This window comes from Taudactylus pleione, unplaced genomic scaffold (assembly GCF_031769625.1).
Source record: "Taudactylus pleione unplaced genomic scaffold, aTauple2 ptg000378l, whole genome shotgun sequence".
Taxonomy (NCBI): domain Eukaryota; kingdom Metazoa; phylum Chordata; class Amphibia; order Anura; family Myobatrachidae; genus Taudactylus; species Taudactylus pleione.
The window spans coordinates 6,424,583-6,447,408 of record NW_028284779.1 but is presented as its reverse complement, the minus strand read 5'-3'; the positions used below and the strand labels follow the sequence as shown (position 1 = coordinate 6,447,408).

Here is a 22,826-nt window from a genome sequence, read left to right as displayed (position 1 = left end):
GTCGCTCCCAGTTGTTTCATTTATGCGATTAAGATGCACATTTTGAGCTAGAAAGACGCTTGGCGCCACTGGGACCTGGCACACCAAGAAGGGCTATTTGGCGCGACTTATCAACAGCGTATGAGGACACCTCTATATTTATAATTAATTGAGAATGTTCTTACAGATTTCACAGACATTTCCTTATTCCTGGTTTAAAATATGTGATTGTGCCAGAAAGACAAATATTCGAAGCTGAACACTTTGGACCTCATTCAGACCCACTCGCTAGATGCGATCGCTCGCATCCAGCGTATGCAAGGTAAAGGAAGGAGACATTATTCAAAGAAAGAGAAGTATTAGAACAAGAGGATATGTTCTGACACTGGAGGGTGGTAGGTTCAGGGGAAATTTGAGGAAAAATTACTTAACAGCAAGGGTAGTGGACAAGTGGAATAGCCTCCCATCAGACAGTAGAGGAATTTAAACATGCATGGGATAGACATAAGGATATCCTTCAGAAGAAGTAAGGATCAATAAAGATTGAGGTAACAACATATTTAAAAATGGGGCAGACTAGATGGGCCAAGTGGTTCTTATCTGCTGTCAAAATTGTAGTGCCCAGCTGTGTACTTTAGTGCACAATCCAGGTTTGGATAAGCACGCCATCCTACAAGCCCTCCACTGGCTCCCCTTCCCTTTTAGAACCCAATTCAAGGTCTTCACACTTGCTTACAAAGCCCTCACCCATTCCTCTCCCATTTACATCTCTGACCTCATCTCCCTTCACTCTCCTGTCCTCCCTCTTCATTCCACAAATGCACGCCGCCTCTAATGTCAACTGATTACTTCCTCCCACTCCCGCCTCCAAGACTTTGCCCGTGCTGCTCCCCACCTTTGGAACTCTCTCCCTCTCCCCATCAGACTCTTCACCTCTTTACAATCCTTCAAACGGGCTCTCAAGCCCCACTAATTCATCAAAGGCTTCGAGCTCCCATCCTAAATTGCTGCAACATGCTCCTTCCTCCCTGTTTACCCAATCTGTGTCACACCTGTTTGTCTGCCCCTCCCTTTAGAATGTAAGCTCTTACGAGCAGGGCCCTCTACCCTCTTGTTCTTCTCCTTACTTTACTTTCATCTACTTCTTACCCCCCACTAGGGCACCTAACACTTGGCTGCTTATGCTCTGTTGCATATCTAGGTGTTATGGTCACTAATGTAGCAATGTATATTATTCATGGCCTTGTCCTATATTCTATTGTATTGTAAGTCTCTGGTCTAATTATTTGTTTATGTACTATGTAAGGCGCTGCAGAACACTTGTGGCGCCATATAAATAAAGGATAATAATAATAACAAAAGTGTTCAAACACCAGCGCTTATAGTTCAAAAGACCCCAAAGGGGGAAAGATTCTAATATCAAGCAGGACATCTTCTATTCTTGCTTTCTGTATGAGCTGTATCCCTCATACTGCAACTTGCAAACCTTTTTTTTTTTTTTTTAAATGTCCTCATTATGCTGAATTCCGGGAAAGGAAGACATTTCATTCATGCTGGAGTACACTGAGTTGCATTAATACATATTTAGCTGTAGTTATTATTTATAGATGTAACACTGTATCACAGTCAGAGATTAGATAATGTTACATTATACACACAAACGCTGCCTGGGGAGATCTATTTACTTATTATCTGTGCAGTTACATGTATTAAACCAAAGTTTTTGGCAGACACAAATTCCCTACGGTAATCCATACAAAACGGGTGACAGGAGGTAATGATACGTTGGATTTACTGGTCGTCCATTCTGCCTCCTTAGGCTGAGCCCAAGTTCTCCTCCAGGAAACTTCTTCACTCTTGAATTACAGCAGCAAAGTTCTCATAAATAAACCTCAAAACTGTATTTTTACGTTAAAGCCGAGGTTTTATTAAACTGAGTCTGATGGAGATGAACAAAACTTTCAGACCTCTCAAGACTTGGTCCTAATAATTATAAATTCTTATCGCCGTTCATAGCCAACATATCGGATCCTGAGTAGACATCAGAACGAGGTAATGAATGATGGATCGATACCTCTTTCCGTCCTTCATTACCTGCAACGGGGCCGCTTGTGATGCAGACGTGCAGAACGGCCAACTGGACGATGTCGCAAGTGGCCACGGCTCCCGCACATATTTGCCGTTCACACTGAGCGATGCGCCCGATATGTCGTTCCGATTCAGCAACAGACGACATATCGTGCCGACATCGTCTCAGTGTGTATCCAGCTTTAGGCCCCCTCAGATGGGAATTGCTGCAACCGGTGGATGTGATGTACAGTAGATCCGATTCTGCATCTTGGGATACAGCCCTTGGATTTACGATGCCAGCAGCAGGAGCCTTATTACACTGGATGCCTCCAGCAACATTAGCATAATTTTGCGCAACTGCTGCCGCACAAAGACGCAATGTCTGTGCTATTTGTGTTCATCTCTAAATCAGGCCCATTGTCGCTTCACAGAACTCACAACCTAATTCATATGCTCCAATATAGTATATTATCTCCCCCATTAAATGCACCTCACCTGTGTATTATTTCCGTAGTTGCTACTGTATAATGCACCTTGAGTTCTGTTGGAGAAAAGCGCTATATAAAACTTATTATAATTATTTATATTGTATTTTTATTCAGTAAAAGTTTATTCAGTGAAGTTAAGAAAACAAAATTGGCCACACAAAGGACCTTATTCAGAGTCGGTCGCGAGCACCGATGCGCTCGTAACCGACTCGATGGTTAGGCCTGCGCACGCGCAGCGGCCACACTGTGCGTGCGCAAGTCCCGGAGCGACAGAGAAACTCTGTCGCTCCAGAGCTCGCTACCAAAGGGGCGGCTGTCGATGTTGATCCTTTACGAATGCCTACCGTTTTGTGGGCGGCCGTGCTGACATCATCAGTGATGTCAGTGGGGAGCTTCCTGCTCCATCAGAGCAGAAAGCTCCCTGGGGCTTACGAGTGCCCAGACCCAACCTTAGGGTCTGGTCGTAAGCCCCAATGGTCGCGATGGTGATCACCATCACGACCATCAACCTGGTCAGTCGTTAAGCTGTGGGTGTTAACCCACAGCTAAATGATCGACAAGGAGGCGGCCGTTCAGGATGCAAGCGGCCGCTCTGATTCAGCGCGACCGCTTGCATCTAACGACCTCCTCTGAATGAGGTCCAAAGTCCTTGGCAGATGTGCATTTGAGTAAGTAAGGGAACTCTAAAGCTGGGTACACACACAAAGATTTTCTGTCCAACCATCGAACTAGTTGATTGGTTGGAATGAAAATCTGGTAAAGTATGAAAGCAAATGACAATCAGCAATTTGCTCCCAAATGCTGGAAAATGGACAAAAACTGTTATTTGAACAAATTGTTTAGATCAAACATTTAACAAACTTATCTGAATGACCATTTTCATCTGTTTTCTGGCATTTAGGAGCAAATTGCTGATCATCATTTACTCCATACCTTACCAGATTTTCATTCCAACCAATCAACTAGTTGGATGGTTGGACAGAAAATCTTTACGTGTGTATGCAGCTTAAGACTTGACCACCTATGGGAACCCCAGTCTTACTCAGTGTTGTTGCCTGAACAGGAGAAGGGGGAGATGTTCCTGGAGTGCCAACAGCTGGAGCCACCAGCTCAGTAGTATCCTCAATGCATCTGAAGTTAGGGCAGCATATAGGACTCACCTGGATGTAATGACCCCAATTCACACCTTATTATTGTGGGGAAAGAACAGCCTGTAGTCTATCACATCATTGTAATGTTTACTGCTGCACAGAGTATTTTAGGAGATGACCCATGTGATTGATTGAGGACATGATGTGAGAAGGGTATGGGGAGGACCAGGAAGCCACAGGCCCATAGTCAGATAATGGAATGAGCTTGATCCCTCGTCAGCACAGAGTAGTGATTTCAGGCTCCTACAGTAGTACATGGATTGTGGTTATAAGTTCACGGTTCACCTCTAGGTGAAACCAGCACCAAACATCCGAATACCTGTTACTGGCCATCGGGAGAACTTCAGTCCATTGGCGGTCCCAGCAGTAACATAGAGGTAATGATAGGGGATCTGCTGTGTGCAACTTCCTGAGCATAAATCCATATTACAGAAAGAAAAAAAGTGGGCAATCTGCGCTGTCTTTATATGTATATATATTGTGGTTGACTAGTAAATGAATAATAACACAAGCAGATGGTAAATATAAGCATAAATCGATGTTAAATTTAATACATGTTAAAATACACAACAATAACAATATACATAAAAAAAATAATAAATATAAAAATGAAAATTAAATTTAAACAATAGATTGTGTGAATTATTTCACCAATCAGACAATAAGCAATAAAAGTAGTTGCCAGTGACCGTGATAAACACCTTTCCAGTCTGACCACGGAAGATAAAGTGACTGATAGAATCTGGTACTATGAAAAGTTTTATCGTACCTAGTAACAATGTTTCCACTGAAAGGTAATTGTTGCTATCAGTGTCACTTGTAACATATGAAAAATTTGCAGTTGGTGTTGATCTCCAGTGGATACAACTAATGCGTATTTGTATATGAAAATGATGTCACAGTTCCTTAGAATAACTGTGACATCATTTTCATATACAAAATTACGCATTAGATGTATCCACTGGAGATCAACACCAACTGCAAATTTTTCATATGTTACAAGTGACACTGATAGCAACAATTACCTTTCAGTGGAAACATTGTTACTAGGTACGATGAAACTTTTCATAGTACCAGATTCTATCAGTCACTTTATCTTCTGTGGTCAGACTGGAAAGGTGTTTATCACGGTCACTGGCAACTACTTTTATTGCTTATTGTCTGATTGGTGAAATGATTCACACAATCTATTGTTTAAATTTTATTTTCATTTTTATATTTATTATTTTTTTATGTATATTGTTATTGTTGTGTATTTTAACATGTATTCAATTTAACATCGATTTATGCTTATATTTACCATCTGCTTGTGTTATTATTCATTTACTAGTCAACCACAATATATATACATATAAAGACAGCGCAGATTCCCCACTTTTTTTCTTTCTGTTCTCTTTTTCAAACTAACACAGAGTTTGATATCTGCAGCAGTCTTTTCTACTATATTGGACTACTGAGTTTAGCGCCAGAACTGTCTATTCTCTTGAATCCATAATATTACAAATGACCACTGATATATGACAAATCTAAGCGACAAAACAACCAGAAGAAAAAGGACACAGATACTGTACTCACCCCATCCAACGCACAGATAGAACCGGAAGAGCCTTTGCTCTGAGAACACTGACAGCACCAGTAGCGTGTGCAGGTAGATGCCCTCTACCAGTAGCCAGTAGTAATTTGCTGCCACGCAGTATTGCATCATCACAAAGACCAGCCGGCAGCTTAACGACTCCTACAAAAGACGAGACCACAAAATCACAGAGCGTTCCTCTCATGGGGGCCCACTTATAATTATTGGATATTTGCTGCTTAATTTCCACAAAACACCCATTTTCGGGGGTAAACCGCATATATTTAGTATCATGCCCGTGTATGAAGGAGGGACTGCAGCAGATATTGCCGATACCCGATGTGATCCCTCCATTCCTGCTGGCAGCTGCATCCCCCGTAGGTTTCTATGGGGGATGCGATGCTGCCCGATGTACCAACATCCGGAATGCAATGCATTCTGGATATTGGCCCCCTCAGCTTTCGCCATCTGAAGATGGCATTAGCCCGTTGTAGCCTATGGGCTACACAATTCAAAACTATAGGAACCAGCAATGGCGGATGTGTATGTGCAGTCAGCGGGACTGCGCATCAATGGTGGCCATGCATGTGCAGTCAGCAGGACTATACATGCACACTAGCCTCGACAGCATTCCGGGCACATTGCAGGGACGGGCTTGTTTCCAGGCGCTATGATCGCATCTTGCAATGCAATCATGGGCAGTATTACCATGCGAAGATCGTATTGCAAATGTAATCATTAATGAATGGACCCCCACAGTTCTAGATAAGAGGAACAGACAAGAATTGACACTGCAGAATATGATTCGCTTCAATGTACAGAGGTGGAAGAAGTAGGGGGTAAACTTCTATTCTGTGTTGGGGCTATGGGCCTGATTCAGCTTTGGAAATAGAGTGAGATTTAGCACTTAACCAGGCTTGCCTACCATCCAGATTTAGCAGGGAGCCTCCCGAATATCGGGTGCCGCTCCTGGCCCCCCCGGAAAGGCAGGCAAGCCTCCCGGCACCCACCAACCCTCCCGACCTCCCCCAAGAATAAACTAGAAATCCCCGCAGCAGGGGGGGCGCATGACGCGATTCATGCTGGATCACGTCATCATGGCCCCGCCCCCTGCACCACAATGCCTATGTCTGGTTAGTGGTCTGATTAACTTAGTAAAATGTATTATATGTATTTTGTATGATAAACAGTAGTTGGAAGATAATGGGCTGCAGATTGTATAAAAAAACAAATAGTAATATAATTACTTGTAAATTATTAGTATAAGGGTTCAAGACAGTATTACAGCAGGAGAGATTTCCCATTACAATCTAGTCTCAATTAATGGAAGAGGGAAACCCCTGGTACTAGAAATGTGATCAATATTAACGACAACAGGTTCATCTGTAGCACATTCAAATAATGGTCTTAGGGATAAATTTACTAAGAATCGAGTCTGGGAGAGTTTACTTCTTTTTTTTTCAACTCGGTCAGCTTCACCTAAACTCGGGTGATCTGAAGCTCCTGAGACTCTCAAATTTACAAAGAAGGGAGTTTAGCTGAGAGTGAGTTGGCCGATGGTGAAGCAGAACGAGATTTTTCCCCCGAGTAGCAGGTTTTGAAGGAGATGACTCACCCGAGATTGCAGTGTCTTCTCTCTGCAAAACTCTCCCGAGCAAGCAGCCTGCACATATCAGTGAGATATGTGTAAGCTGCTTGTGTTGTACCTGTTAAAAAACTGGGTTAAAAGTGTTTTTAAAAAAATGACATAGGGCCCCCCCTAAAGCTTAACCAGCCTCAGGCTTGCCAGCCTGTCCTGGTTTCAAGATTACTGGGAACAAAACGTGTAGGGTTCCCATGTAATTTAGAAACCAACACCAGGCTGCAGGACCAACCCTGATTTTAAATATAGGGGGAAAAAATTGTGTAGGGTCCCCCCTATATTTAAAACCAGCACCAGACCCAAAACGGCCGGGGTTCTCAGGGGAGGTGGGGAGCCCCCCAAAAAGGGATCCCCCCTCTCCCTTAACTCCAGGCTTGGTCTGAAGCCTGGGGCTCTTCCCTGCACCCCTGCAGCATTGGGTACGGGGGTAATAAAGTGGGTAAATTTAAGTAAACTATTGTATTTTACAGTGGGACTACAGGTGCCAGCATGCCTGCCCTTTGGCACTTGTGGAACTACAAGTGCCAGCAGACGGGCGGCACCTGTACCCCCTGTGTAAAATAAATAGTTAAATAAACACAAAATACACACACCGTGATTAGTAAAACTTTATTACACACACCTACCCATTCACACATACTGACATTGAGCACTTCACTGCCGGGGAAACACTCCACGATATCGCTCATGGAGCATATCGTAGAGTGAATACCCGCCTTAAACATATCAGTGTCCCCCAATATATAGGTAAGTACTTTGGGAACCCACAACAGGATCATTAAAAAAAAGCTAAATCTAGGTTATATTCTGTAATGTACACAGATTACTTATGATCAAACAATTCTGCGCCTACACAAAATGTCAGGTCTCACTGGTTTTGTAAAAGACATACTGTATTAGATAAAGTTCGGTTACCTTTTCACATCCTGGAAACATTTACCGGTGTGGAGAGGCGACGGCACAGTACCTGGTAGGAGATGAGTCCTTCCCATTGGTTGTCGTGTATGGCGATGTTATACATCCACTTCAGCACTGAGTCCTTTATGAAGACGGAGATGGCCCTCAGTATGAACGAGGTGAAGAGGTTCAGGTGAATATAATTCCTTGTACAATGCAGGTGTCTGAGAAAATAAACCCAAGTAATGGATTAGAATGCGGGGCTGGTTTCTTCCACATAATGCTCCCGGATATGTAACAGTCCGGAGTGCGCACAAGCTGACTGGTATCTTGGAGAATTATTCATTCTGTATAATGTGCAACTAACACTGTAGTTCACACAAAAGACTGTTCCTGAGTATATCTCTGTCCCCATAAATGAACATTGTAATATATTATTGTGTATTATAAAAGATCTATAGATGACCCTTATGAACACACAATGCAATAGCCTTGTTATCTGCCTTTTCCTGATGACTTACATATAGGTTGATAGTGATACTCAGTTGGCGGCATCTGCATAAATTGACGCATTTCGCGATTTTTCACAGATCACGTATGTATCGAAAACTGCAAATGGGGTCTGTGCATGCGTCAGGTAGCTACGTCTGAGTCACATCTAGGAGGCAAATGGGTGGAGACGGATGTACAGAACAGCTGTTGTGGGCGTGTAGCCCGACTTCCATGCTTGTTTGAGGTGTCAGGCGGATCTTTAGCGCCTGGCCTGGGGTTGGTGCAAGTGTTAATAATAATGATGGCGGCTGCGGCTGCAGACAGGGTCGGTGCGTGTCAGACACATGTAGACACATGTCGGCGCATAGAGGCCAGGATGCAAAGTCGTACACTCAAAATCAGCCAAACTTAGCCAGCATTTCCTACAATGTACGTGATAAATGACAGCTAGAATGTGGTTGCTATGGGCAACTTTCCCGATTTCCCTCTTTCTATGGTTTGATACAATCTCCCCAATTGCCGTTATGCCCATGGAAATCTATGCAAATGAGCAGGATGGCAAAGATTCAGCATGTAAAAAATTTTATAATGACAGCTGCCCCCAGACGCAGTGTCTTTAGCGTCACCGCGAGAAGGGGATTAGGATGATTTGATGTAAAGTACAAATGTCGCCCCTTTGGGTCGCTGTACGCTGGCCATGCAGTTATGTCGCTTCTGTGTGTCTTAATAATGCAAATACATTCTGAGCAAAAAAGACACTCGAATCACGTCCGAGTCGCACAGGACCTGGCGCTCCGAGAGGGGCTATTTGGTGCGACTGAAGCAGCAGTAAAATAATTACACATCTGTATATTGTAAAATAAAGCAATAAAATAAACAACACGGATATATTATGCACACTACTGACATTTAGGCAGCATGATAAATAAGTATAGGTAACTCATTAACGGCATCTATTAGTGACAGTGGTGGCTTTACGGTCCCACACATCACTATATATATATATATATATATATATATATATATATATATATATGTATATATATATATATATATATCACACATAGTTTTACGTTTCACAGAGCTGAATCTCGCTGGAAACAAGTGCAGGTGTCAACCATGTCATCCCAGCTTTTGTACTGCTCTCTCGTCAGGCAGGAAAGAAAAAAAACCATTAAACACTTAAGGAAATTGATGCTAATCACCACAATATGATAGAGGCAGAAACAGAATAATTACATCAAGTACACAATTATGGGAAATTATAACTAACATAAAAATCTTGTTTTAAAATTAGAACAATGGCCCTCATTCAGAGCCGTTCGCTATTTGCGGTCGTTCGTTTAAAAACAAGGGGTGGCTATTCAAATGATCCGTACGCACATTGCAGTCTGTTCACACCTCTAAGTCTGAACGAACGAGCAAAACATACGCTCGTTTATTTGTTAAAAACGCCCCCTGGCCGCACGCATCCTACGTCATGTCCGCTATTTATTAGATTAATCGAGTACATCGACCAGCGTATGAACTGCTCGCTATTCTTGTGGTTGGTGTTTGCTACCACAAATTTGCGAGCAGTTCTGGCTCTAAAATAACCCAGTGACGTGGTCATTGACGCTGCTGTTTTAAATATACACACCCATAAAACGCCCGTTTTGACCTTTAAGCACGCCTGCGTTCGGATCTCCACTCCCCATTTTCAAGCACCTTCCCCTGTTACCACCCACATACGCCTCATTCTGTCACTCAAAATAGCAGGCACTCGCTATATAGCGTACAAACGATTTTCGGCCGCACTGACTGGTTCGCGCATGCGTACTAAAAAGCGTACGCATGCGCAGATGTGCAAACATCGCTCGGAACGAGCGTACTGCCGCTAACGAGCGGCTCTGAATGAGGGCCAATGGCCGTAAAGATTACAGGGAGGAGAAAATCCCATTTACGTGTCACAAAGTCACACTATCAGTGAACATTACACCTAGGAATCAGGATTTTATATAAGTGTTAATGTCCATAAACACTAGGGGGTAAATTTACTACAGTGAGAGTTTTTAGAAGTGAGTTTTAAAAGTGATGTTGCCCATAGCAACCAATCAGATTCTAACTATTATCTTCTAGAAGGTGCTAGTTAAATGTTATGGTGCGTACACACTGGGCGATAAAGTGGACGACTGAACGATAACGATATCTTTATCGTTCAGTCGTCCACTTTATCGTCCATTTTTAACCCCAAAAAGATGAACGATGACGACGACGCGCGTTCCCGCGGGTCGTTCGTCATTATCGTTCATCGGGCTGACATGCAGGCCAACCTGACGATCTCGTCAGGTTGCTGCATGTCAGGGAATGGGGGAGAGAGCCCGGCGCTGAACGATATCGTTAATGACATTGAGCACAGCCTGCCGGGGACAACACTACATGATATCGGTCAGGGAGCATATCGTGTAGTGTGTACCCACCATTAAGTAGAATCTGATTGGTTGCTATGGGCAACATCACTTCTAAAACTCACTTGTAAAAACTCCCACATTAGTAAATTTACCCCTAGTAGTAGATACAGGACCTCATTTATCAACGAGTTTGATCATTCACAGGGAGAGATAAAACTTGTTGTGTATGATAAATGGTGATCCAGCCAATCAGCTCCCAACTGTCATCTGTTTGAAAAATGACAGTTAGGAGTAGGGGTGTGCACCGGCCACTTTTCGTGTTTTGTGTTTTGGTTTTGGATCTGGATCTTTCTTCGTGTTTTGGATCTGGATTGGTTTTGCCAAAACCACCCTTCCGTGTTTTGGGTTCTGGGTTTTGTGTTTTGGATCTGTATTTTTTTGAAAAAAAGCATAAAAACAGCTAAAATCACAGAATTTGTAGGTTTTTCTGCTCCTATGCTATTATTAACCTCAATAACCTTAATTTCCACTCATTTCCAGTCTATTCTGAATACCTCACACCTCACAATAGTGTTTTTATGTCCAAAAGGTTGCACCGAGGTAGCTGGATGACTATGCTAAGCGACACGAGTGGGCGGCACAAACACGTGACCCATCTAGGCGTGAAACTGCAGTGGCAGACAGGATGGCATTGAAAAACTAGGCCCCAAACTGTACATAATGCAAAGAAAAAAAAGAGGTGCAAGATGGAATTGTCCTTGGGCCCTCCCACCCACCCTTATGTTATATAAACAGGACATGCACACTTTAACAAAGCAATCATTTCAGCGCCAGGGTCTGCCACACAACTGTGACTGAAATGATTGGTTCGTTTGGGCCCCCACAAAACAAGCTGGCAATTAATCTGTCCCTGCACAAACTGGCTCTACGGAGGCAAGAAGTCGTCCTCATCCTCCTCATCCACAGATTCCTCACCCTCTTCAGTGTTATGTACATCCTCATCCTCACAGAGTATTAATTCGTCCCTGCTGGAACCACAGGTCCCTCTGTACGTTCTGGAGGCTGGTCTCCCTGGAAGAGTTGATCATTCATTTTATGAACATCATCTTCTCCACATTTTGTGGAAGCAACCTCCTACGCCTTTCGCTAACAAGGTTCCTGGCTGCACTAAACACTCTTTCGGAGTACACACTGGAGGGGGGGCAACTCAGGTAAAATAGAGCCAGTTTGTACAGGGACCTCCAAATTGCTTCTTTTTCCTGCCAGTACAGGTACGGACTGTCTGACATGCCTACTTGGATGCTGTCACCGATGTAATCCTTTAACAGACAGACGCACGCTTGTCGCTGCTGCTTTGAGGATTCAAGTGCGGCTACAGCCCACACAATTCACAAAGACAGAAAAAAAAAAAGAATATTTTTATTGTTTGTGGAGCACACTTTGAGGGTTACACCACCCTCTAACAGACAGACGCACGCTTGTCGCTGCTGCTTTGAGGATGCAAGTGCGGCTACAGCCCACACAATTCACAAAGACAGAAAAAAGAAGAAGAATATTTTTATTCTTTGTGTAGCACACTTTGAGGGTGTCACCACCCTTTAACAGACAGACGCACGCTTGTCGCTGCTGCTTTAAGGATGCAGGTGCGGCTACAGCCCACACATTTCACAAAGACCGAAAAAAAAAGAACAATATTTTAATTGTTTGTGTATCACACTTTGAGGGTGTCACCACCCTTTAACAGACAGATGCACGCTTGTCGCAGCTGCTTTAAGGATGCAGGTGCGGCTACAGCCCACACAATTCACAAAGACAGAAAAAAGAACAATATTTTAATTGTTTGTGTAGCACACTTTGAGGGTGTCACCACCCTTTAACAGACAGACGCACGCTTGTCGCTGCTGCTTTAAGGATGCAGGTGCGGCTACAGCCCACACAATTCACAAAGACAGAAAAAAGAAGAATATTTTTATTGTTTGTGTAGCACACTTTGAGGGTGTCACCACCCTTTAACAGACAGACGCACGCTTGTCGCTGCTGCTTTGAGGATGCAAGTGCGGCTACATCGCACACAAGTCACAAACACATTAAAAAAATAGTTTTTTATTTTTTGGAGCACTTCGTGAGTTACACCACCCTTTAACAGACAGACGCACGCTTGTCGCTGCTGCTTTAAGGATGCAGGTGCGGCTACAGCCCACACAATTCACAAAGACAGAAAAAAGAAGAAGAATATTTTTATTGTTTGTGTAGCACACTTTGAGGGTGTCACCACCCTTTAACAGACAGACGCACGCTTGTCGCTGCTGCTTTGAGGATGCAAGTGCGGCTACAGCCCACACAATTCACAAAGACAGAAAAAAAAAGAACAATATTTTAATTGTTTGTGTAGCACACTTTGAGGGTGTCACCACCCTTTAACAGACAGACGCATGCTTGTCGCTGCTGCTTTGAGGATGCAAGTGCGGCTACATCGCACACAAGTCACAAACACATTAAAAAAATAGTTTTTTATTTTTTGGAGCACTTCGTGAGTTACACCACCCTTTAACAGACAGACGCACGCTTGTCGCTGCTGCTTTAAGGATGCAGGTGCGGCTACAGCCCACACAATTCACAAAGACAGAAAAAAGAAGAAGAATATTTTTATTGTTTGTGTAGCACACTTTGAGGGTGTCACCACCCTTTAACAGACAGACGCACGCTTGTCGCTGCTGCTTTGAGGATGCAAGTGTGGCTACATCGCACACAAGTCACAAACACATTAAAAAAATTTTTTTGATTTTTTGGAGCACTTTGAGAGTTACAACACCCTTTAACAGACAGACGCACGCTTGTCGCTGCTGCTTTGAGGATGCAAGTGCGGCTACAGCCCACACAATTCACAAAGACAGAAAAAAAAAGAACAATATTTTAATTGTTTGTGTAGCACACTTTGAGGGTGTCACCACCCTTTAACAGACAGACGCACGCTTGTCGCTGCTGCTTTAAGGATGCAGGTGCGGCTACAGCCCACACATTTCACAAAGACAGAAAAAAAAAGAACAATATTTTAATTGTTTGTGTAGCACACTTTGAGGGTGTCACCACCCTTTAACAGACAGACGCACGCTTGTCGCTGCTGCTTTGAGGATGCAGGTGGAATCTAGACGGGATTTGGAACTGAGGACACACTACCTCCATCAATTGTCTAAATCCCACTGCACTAATGTCGGATACCGGACGCACGTCTAACACCAACATAGCAGTCAAGGCCTCAGTTATACGTTTTGCTTCAGGATGACTGCTGTCGTACTTCATCCTCATCGCTAGGGACTGTTGGAGGGTCAATTGTTTAGTAAAAGTAGTGATGTTCCTACTTCCTCTCTGGGATGATGAACAACTCCCAGCAGCAGCAACAGCACTAGTAGGAAGTGGTTCTTGATCTTTCCCTATTTTATTTTTATCAGAGAAAGTTTGGTCCTCCATTTATGTTATATTGATATATATACGTGCGGCTAAAGCGCACACAAACACAGAAAATATTTTTTTATTTTTGCTGGAGAGTAGTGCACTTTGTGGGTTACACCACCCTTTAAGAAATGAGCCAGCCGGCTCTTTACTTATGGGACACAGGCGCACGCTTGGCGCTGCTCCTTTGTTGATGCACGTGCAGCCACAGTGCACACAAGTCACAAACACAGAAAATATATATTTTTTTGGTTTGGAGTGTACTTTGGGGGTTACAGAACCCTTTAACGGTCAAGCCAGCCGGCCCTTTACTTATGACAAAGGCGCACGCTTGGCACTACTTTGTTGATGCACGTGCGGCTACTGCGCACACAATTCACAAACACAGAAAATAATTTTTTTTTTGGTTTGGACTGGAGTGTACTTTCGGGGGTTACAGCACCCTTTAACGGTCAAGCCAGCCGGCCCTTTACTTATGACACAGGCGCACACTTGGCACTACTTTGTTGATGCACGTGCGGCTACTGCGCACACAATTCACAAACACAGAAATAATTTTTTTTTTGGTTTGGACTGGAGTGTACTTTCGGGGGTTACAGCACCCTTTAACGGTCAAGCCAGCTGGCCCTTTACTTATGACACAGGCGCACACTTGGCACTACTTTGTTGATGCACGTGCGGCTACTGCGCACACAATTCACAAACACAGAAAATAATTTTTTTTCGGTTTGGACTGGAGTGTACTTTGGGGGTTACAGCACCCTTTAACGGTCAAGCCAGCCGGCCCTTTACTTATGACACAGGCGCACGCTTGGCACTACTTTGTTGATGCACGTGCGGCTACTGCGCACACAATTCACAAACACAGAAAATAATTTTTTTTTTGGTTTGGACTGGAGTGTACTTTCGGGGGTTACAGCACCCTTTAACGGTCAAGCCAGCCGGCCCTTTACTTATGACACAGGCGCACGCTTGGCACTACTTTGTTGATGCACGTGCGGCTACTGCGCACACAATTCACAAACACAGAAAATAATTTTTTTTTTGGTTTGGACTGGAGTGTACTTTCGGGAGTTACAGCACCCTTTAACGGTCAAGCCAGCCGGCCCTTTACTTATGACACAGGCGCACGCTTGGCACTACTTTGTTGATGCACGTGCGGCTACTGCGCACACAATTCACAAACACAGAAAATAATTTTTTTTTTGGTTTGGACTGGAGTGTACTTTGGGGGTTACAGCACCCTTTAACGGTCAAGCCAGCCGGCCCTTTACTTATGACACAGGCGCACGCTTGGCACTACTTTGTTGATGCGCATGCGGCTACTGCGCACACAATTCACAAACACAGAAAATAATTTTTTTTTTGGTTTGGACTGGAGTGTACTTTGGGGGTTACAGCACCCTTTAACGGTCAAGCCAGCGGGCCCTTTACTTATGACACAGGCGCACGCTTGGCACTACTTTGTTGATGCACGTGCGGCTACTGCGCACACAATTCACAAACACAGAAAATATTTTTTTTTTTGGTTTGGACTGGAGTGTACTTTCGGGGGTTACAGCACCCTTAACGGTCAAGCCAGCCGGCCCTTTACTTATGACACAGGCGCACGCTTGGCACTACTTTGTTGATGCACGTGCGGCTACTGCGCACACAATTCACAAACACAGAAATAATTTTTTTTTTGGTTTGGACTGGAGTGTACTTTCGGGGGTTACAGCACCCTTTAACGGTCAAGCCAGCCGGCCCTTTACTTATGACACAGGCCCACGCTTGGCACTACTTTGTTGATGCACGTGCGGCTACTGCGCACACAATTCACAAACACAGAAAATATTTTTTTTTTTGGTTTGGACTGGAGTGTACTTTCGGGGGTTACAGCACCCTTTAACGGTCAAGCCAGCCGGCCCTTTACTTATGACACAGGCGCACGCTTGGCACTACTTTGTTGATGCACGTGCGGCTACTGCGCACACAATTCACAAACACAGAAAAGAAATTTTTTTTTGGTTTGGACTGGAGTGTACTTTGGGGGTTACAGCACCCTTTAACGGTCAAGCCAGCCGGCCCTTTACTTATGACACAGGCGCACGCTTGGCACTACTTTGTTGATGCACATGCGGCTACTGCGCACACAATTCACAAACACAGAAAATAATTTTTTTTTTGGTTTGGACTGGAGTGTACTTTGGGGGTTACAGCACCCTTTAACGGTCAAGCCAGCGGGCCCTTTACTTATGACACAGGCGCACGCTTGGCACTACTTTGTTGATGCACGTGCGGCTACTGCGCACACAATTCACAAACACAGAAAATATTTTTTTTTTTGGTTTGGACTGGAGTGTACTTTCGGGGGTTACAGCACCCTTAACGGTCAAGCCAGCCGGCCCTTTACTTATGACACAGGCGCACGCTTGGCACTACTTTGTTGATGCACGTGCGGCTACTGCGCACACAATTCACAAACACAGAAAATAATTTTTTTTTTGGTTTGGACTGGAGTGTACTTTCGGGGGTTACAGCACCCTTAACGGTCAAGCCAGCCGGCCCTTTACTTATGACACAGGCGCACGCTTGGCACTACTTTGTTGATGCACGTGCGGCTACTGCGCACACAATTCACAAACACAGAAAATAATTTTTTTTTTGGTTTGGACTGGAGTGTACTTTCGGGGGTTACAGCACCCTTAACTTTCAAGCCAGCGGCCCTTTACTTATGACACAGGCGCACGCTTGGCACTACTTTGTTGATGCACGTGCGGCTACTGCGCACACAATTCACAAACACAGAAAATAATTTTTTTTTGGTTTGGACTGGAGTGTACTTTCGGGGGTTACAGCACCCTTTAACGGTCAAGCCAGCCGGCCCTTTACTTATGACACAGGCGCACGCTTGGCACTACTTTGTTGATGCACGTGCGGCTACTGCGCACACAATTCACAAACACAGAAAATATTTTTTTTTTTGGTTTGGACTGGAGTGTACTTTTGGGGGTTACAGCACCCTTAACTTTCAAGCCAGCCGGCCCTTTACTTATGACACAGGCGCACGCTTGGCACTACTTTGTTGATGCACGTGCGGCTACTGCGCACACAATTCACAAACACAGAAAATATATTATATTTTTAGCACTTGGGGGGAGCACCCCTGATGGACAGAGCACCCCCTGGACAACACTACAGCACCTCTTTAGGACTGGGACACTGCACAGGACTTTGGAGTGGACACAGCCCCTATGGAGAACTGACTGCACAACACAGTCCAGCCAGCCCCTATGGACTTTGAAGTAGTGGACACAGCCCCTATTAACAACAGCAGCACAGCACAACACAGCCAGCCCCTATGGACTTTGAAGTAGTGGACAACAGCAGCACTACACTACACTACACTACACTACACAGCCCTAACTCCCACCCTCCCTCTTCACTGTCCACAGCCGAGTGAGAAAATGGCGCCGACGTGGGTACCTTATATAGGATCCAAAACCCGCGAGACTCGGAAGGCGGGAAGATGACGTTTTGCCTCGATTTCAGAATCCGAGTCAGGCGGGAAAAGTCGAGCCTGACTCGGATCGGACTCGGATCGGGGGGGTCGGGGGGGTTCGGATTTCAGAAATCCGAACCCGCTCACCCCTAGTTAGGAGCTGATTGGCTGGAGCACCATTTATCATACGCAACGTGTTTTATCACTTGTTGTGAGTGATAAAACCCCTTGATAAATGAGGCCCACAGTATGAGTGAATCCATTTCACAGATTCTCAAAGTAAGCTGGATTTCAGCATTTCACAGAGTAATTCATAGATGGTAACTACACCCCCAGCAGACGGCGGCCTCTCCTGTACAGTACTAGGAGCAAGTTCTGTGATGGGTTCTGTGTCTCGTTACATCAGTGGTGCCTACCGTGAGCCCGATCCGGGCTACTCTTCACTTCTGTGCCCAAGGAGGAGGGCAAAACAGCTGACGCACAGCGCAAAAATGTAAAAGAGACTTTGAGAAGACGGCCTGTTACAAGGATGAACAGATATCATAGATAAAAAGAGGTTGTGCTAAAAGAACCATAATAAAAAAGACAAAGTAACTAGAAAGTAGAGAGAAAGAGGGAATATAGAAAAGGGGGCGATGTGCAGACCGCTAAGAAGAGAGGAGGAGGGAGGTGGGGAAGAGTGCCAGGTGAGCGCAACGTTTGACAAGGTTGCAAGATGATAACGTTTGGGGAGTAGCATCGGTTTACACAGGACCAGAGAAGGAAATGGGCTGAGTGACGCAGCTCAAAACAAGATTTGTCACATGCAATAAGGGTCCAGCGTCCCCTCACTGCTGTGATTAATTTAGGACATAAAGGGGCAGATTCAATTAGTCACAGAAGCCGCTAGAATGGTTTCTACAATTTCGCGCGTTACATCCTTGGAGGCTCTTCATCCGTGAAATGGGCGTTTCATGGCAGCAACTGGGCAGTTACTGGGCGCACGCACAGAACAGATTGATCACGTAGGCGTGATGTGTGTCATGGGAATGTCGCAGCTGTGTAGCCAAACTTACGTGCAGGCGGCGATGGGACGTCTGTTTCCGACTAATCTCTTTGCACCCAGCATGGGGTTGGTGTAAGTGTTAATACTAATTATGATGGGGGCGGCAGGCAAAGGAAAAACAGTGGGCAGTGTAGCCATACACAAGAAGCAGAGGCTCGCGCATTACCCGACATGGATCCGTCACGCAAATCACTCCTGGGGAGCAAATAATGTTTTACGTTTCATCTGGCCTTCTCATAGGCACCATGGGCCTGATTCAGAGCCGGACGCAGTTTGCGGACGGTCGTTCAGGAAAAGGGGGTGGCTATTCAAATGAACCGTTTGCTCTTTGCGGTCTGTTCACGCCTCTATGTCTGAACGAACGAACAAAACTTGCGGTCGTTTTTTGGATAACTACGCCCCCTGGCCGCTCGCATCCTACGTCATGTCCACTATTTATTAGATTAATCGAGTACATCGACCAGCGTATGAACTGCTCGCTATTCTTGTGGTTGGTTTTTCCTACCACAATCTTGTGAGCAGTTCTGACTATAAAATAACCCAGTGACGTGGTCAATGACGCTGCTGTATTAATTACGCACACCCATAAAACGCCCGTTTTGACCTTTAAGCACGCCTGCGTTCGGATCTCCACTCCCCGTTTACAAGCACCTTCCCCTGTTACCACCCACAGACGCCTCCTCCTGTCACTCATATTAGCAGGCATTCGCTATTTAGCGAACAAACGATTTTCGGCCGCACTGACTGGTTCGCGCATGCGTATTATGATCCGTACGCATGCGCAGTTGGGCAAACATCGCTCGGAACGAACGAGCGGCCGCTTACGAGCGGCTCTGAACCATGTTTTTATTCATTTTCCAGACGTTCTTTGAGTGATATTAATAGATGGTCTATTAGTCAAAAGTCAAAACACAAAGCGGAATTTGTGCGGAGGTGACAGATCAGCTGTCAAATCATTAGAAAATAATGAGATCGCTAGTAAAGTGAGGGGGACTAGCGACTGCGAGCGGCGAGCATATAAAGATGAGTGACTCTGACTTATGAATGGTAATAGATATTTATACATTTGAGATCATTATATTCTGGATAGTGCTTCTAGTAAAACCATTATCTCTTGGGAAGAGTTAGAAATTATATACATTCTTTATCCTAATATTCTTTTTGCACTTTGCAGACGGCCACACATCACCAGCTGATGGCAAAGTGTTGTGGTTTGAAAATCCCAAAACCGCATTTGATTGAGGCCAAACCACCTGGCAAAATGAATGAAATATTTATATCAAGGGGGCACTGCTATTTTATTATTTATCAAAATTGGGTACAATTTATTTACAGTATTAGATAAAGAAACAAGACACTACTCATTTATCAACTCCCATCCTAACCCGTTGCTCCATGCTCCTTCCTCACTGACTACCTCATCTGTGTCACCCCTGTCTGTCTGCCCCTTCCCTTTAGAATGTAAGCTCTCACGAGCAGGGCCCTCTTCCCTCATGTGCTTCTATTTCCTTTACTCATGTTATCATCTACTCCAAACTCCCCACAAGGGCACCTAACCAGTGGCGTAACTTCATCCCATGTGCCCGGAGGCAAGATAAATGTTGGTGCCCCCCCCAAATTAAAATCTACCACCTCCCCAGCACCTATGCCAGCCCCAGCTGCCGCCCCCCTATGCAGTTCCCCCAGTAGTGGTCCCCCTGTGCAGTGCCCTCTTTAGAGGTTCCCCTATGCAGTGCTGCCTACGTAGTGCCCCCCAGTAATGGTCCCCCTATGCAGTACCTCCAGTAGTGGTCCCCCTTTGCAGTGCCCCAGTAGTAAGGGCCCCTGTAGTGCCCCCAGTAGTAAGCTCCCTGTAGTGTTCCCAGTAGTAAGCCCCCAGTAGTAAACTCCCTGTAGTGCCCCCAGTAGTAAGCCCCCAGTAATGCCCCCTGTAGAAAGCCCCCAGTAATGCCTCCTGTAGTAAGCCCCCGTAATGCCCCCTGTAGCAAGACCCCTGTAGAAAGCCCCCAGTAATGCCCCCTGTAGTAATCCCCCGTAATGCCCCCTGTAGTAAGCCCCAAGTAATGCCCCCTGTAGCAAGCCCCCTGTAGAAAGCCCCCAGTAATGCCCCCTGTAGTAAGCCCCCGTAATGCCCCCTGTAGTAAGCCCCCTGTAATGCCCCCTGTAGAAAGCCCCCTGTAATTCCCCCTGCAGTAAGCCCCCTGTAATGCTCCCTGTAGTAAGATCCCTGTAATGCCCCCTGTAGTGAGCCCCCAGTAGTGCCCCCTGTAGTGAGCCACCTGCGAGCGCACACATAAAAAAAACAAAAAAAAAAACAATACTTACCTGAAAGCCCGCTCCAGTGCAGCTACCTTCCGTCCCCGGCGCCTGCTCCTCGGAACTATGGGAGTGACGTCATGCCATAGTGCTACCGCCGGGGGGGAAAGAGGGAGCTGGGCACCCGCTGGTAACACACACTCAGCGGGCACCCCCCATATTGATGCAGCTGTAGGTGGAGCGCCGATCAGCGGCGCTCCATCTCCATAGCAGTGCCCGGAACGGCCCGGGGGAAAATGGAGCCAGGTGACCCCTTAAGGGCTGGAGCCTGGTGGCAGATCACTCCATTGTCTCCGGGAGTTCCGCTACTGCACCCAACACTTGGTTGCTCACACCCTGCTGCTTGTTGGATGTTGTGATCGCTAACGCAGCAATATTTATACACCATATCCTTGTCCTGCATTGTTTTGTACTGTAAGTCGCTGTTTTCTTGTTCACTCACAGGTTCATGTACTTTGTAAGGCGCTGCGGAACCCTTGTGGCGCCATATAAATAAAGGATAACAATAATCAGTTATAAAAGGGGGCACAATTAATATATTAGATAAAGGAATGGGGCAACACAATCTATTACATTTATTCCTTGGCAAACCCTTGTATTAAACAGTAGGGCTGACGGGGGATGTCGCTCCGATCGTCTAGTCAAGGCCGAAACTAGGATTTTTGTCACTCGGAGCAAGACAGTAATTTGGCGACCCCCTGCAGCAGTGCCCCTATAGTAATGCCCCCTTCAGCAGTGCACCGTGAAGTAATGCCCCTGTAGCAGTGCCCATATAGTAATGCCCCCGTAGTAGTGCCCATATGGTAATGCCCCTTGAGTAGTGCCCATATAGTAATGCCCCCATAGTAATGCCCCTGTAGTAGTGACAATATGGTAATGCCTCCACAGTAATGCCCCTGTAGTGCAGCTTACACAAATAAAAATACAATACTTACATTAAACCCCGGTCCTACGTTTGCCGCCATCTGGTCCGCCCGGCTGCTCTTCGGAACTATGGGATAGACGTCATGACCTCTCTCCCATAGTGCACGTGGGGAGAGCCGGAAGCTGGAGTTCAGGAGAGAACCAGCATCTAGCTACCTCGGCGCTGCAGGGAAGGAGCTGGGCGCCCGCTAGTAATAAAATCTCAGCAGGCGTCCGGCTTGGAGCCCCCCTGCGGTGCCGGGCTGGAGGACACTGGCGGCGGGTGCAGTGGCGGACCCTGTGCACGTGCACCTCCAGCCCCACCCCAAGTTGCGGCACTGGTCTAGTGTGTATCCATCTTTGGATGACCCTGGCCTCGACAGGCCCAGAAAACGGGAGACACGCACCTTTTTCTGGAACGGAAACCATCGGCCCAATGTTTAATTTTTTCATAGGATGTTTACCTTCGTTTTTATATCTGATGTAACATTGACACTGCTTGTAAATGTAAAGTACCTTATTATAGCTGTATTTGTTACATAACAAGAAACTCCGTGACTTATGGAAGGTGCAAGAATGTAGTTTACTTTAAGTTTACATATATTGTATATGTGTTTTTTGGGATGTAGTTATGTGACCGGAGGCAGGTCACAATCCCGACAGCAGAATGCCGGCTAGGGATTTATGATAGGCATTGAAATACCGACGCCTATCATAATCCCATCTCCGGAATCCAGGATGACGCATGCCCGAACAAGGTAAGTCCGGGGTGCCCGTCCTGTTAGCCGCGGGGGAGGGAGGGTTAGGTTTAGGGTAGTTAGCGGGGTTAGCATTAGGTTTTTGGGGGGGTTAGGGTGAGGCACCCCAGGGAGTGGTTAGGGCTAAGAACCCCCTGGGTGGGTAAGGTTTAGGGAGCGGTAAGGGGGGGTTAGGGTTAGGCAACCCC

At 45.6% G+C, this 22,826-nt stretch overlaps 1 protein-coding gene across 2 annotated transcripts in view; it reads right to left on the bottom strand.

The window, feature by feature from the left end:
* Positions 1 to 22,826, bottom strand: part of GLP1R (glucagon like peptide 1 receptor) — a 590,706-nt gene that overhangs the window by 167,802 nt on the left and 400,078 nt on the right. For both annotated transcript variants that reach the window (XM_088445321.1, XM_088445322.1), the window contains exons 6-7: positions 7,871 to 8,024; positions 5,264 to 5,423 (exon numbers count right to left, since the gene is read on the bottom strand). In XM_088445321.1, coding sequence (XP_088301447.1) covers positions 5,264 to 5,423; positions 7,871 to 8,024 — 314 coding nt within the window. The remainder of the gene's footprint in view (positions 1 to 5,263; positions 5,424 to 7,870; positions 8,025 to 22,826) is intronic.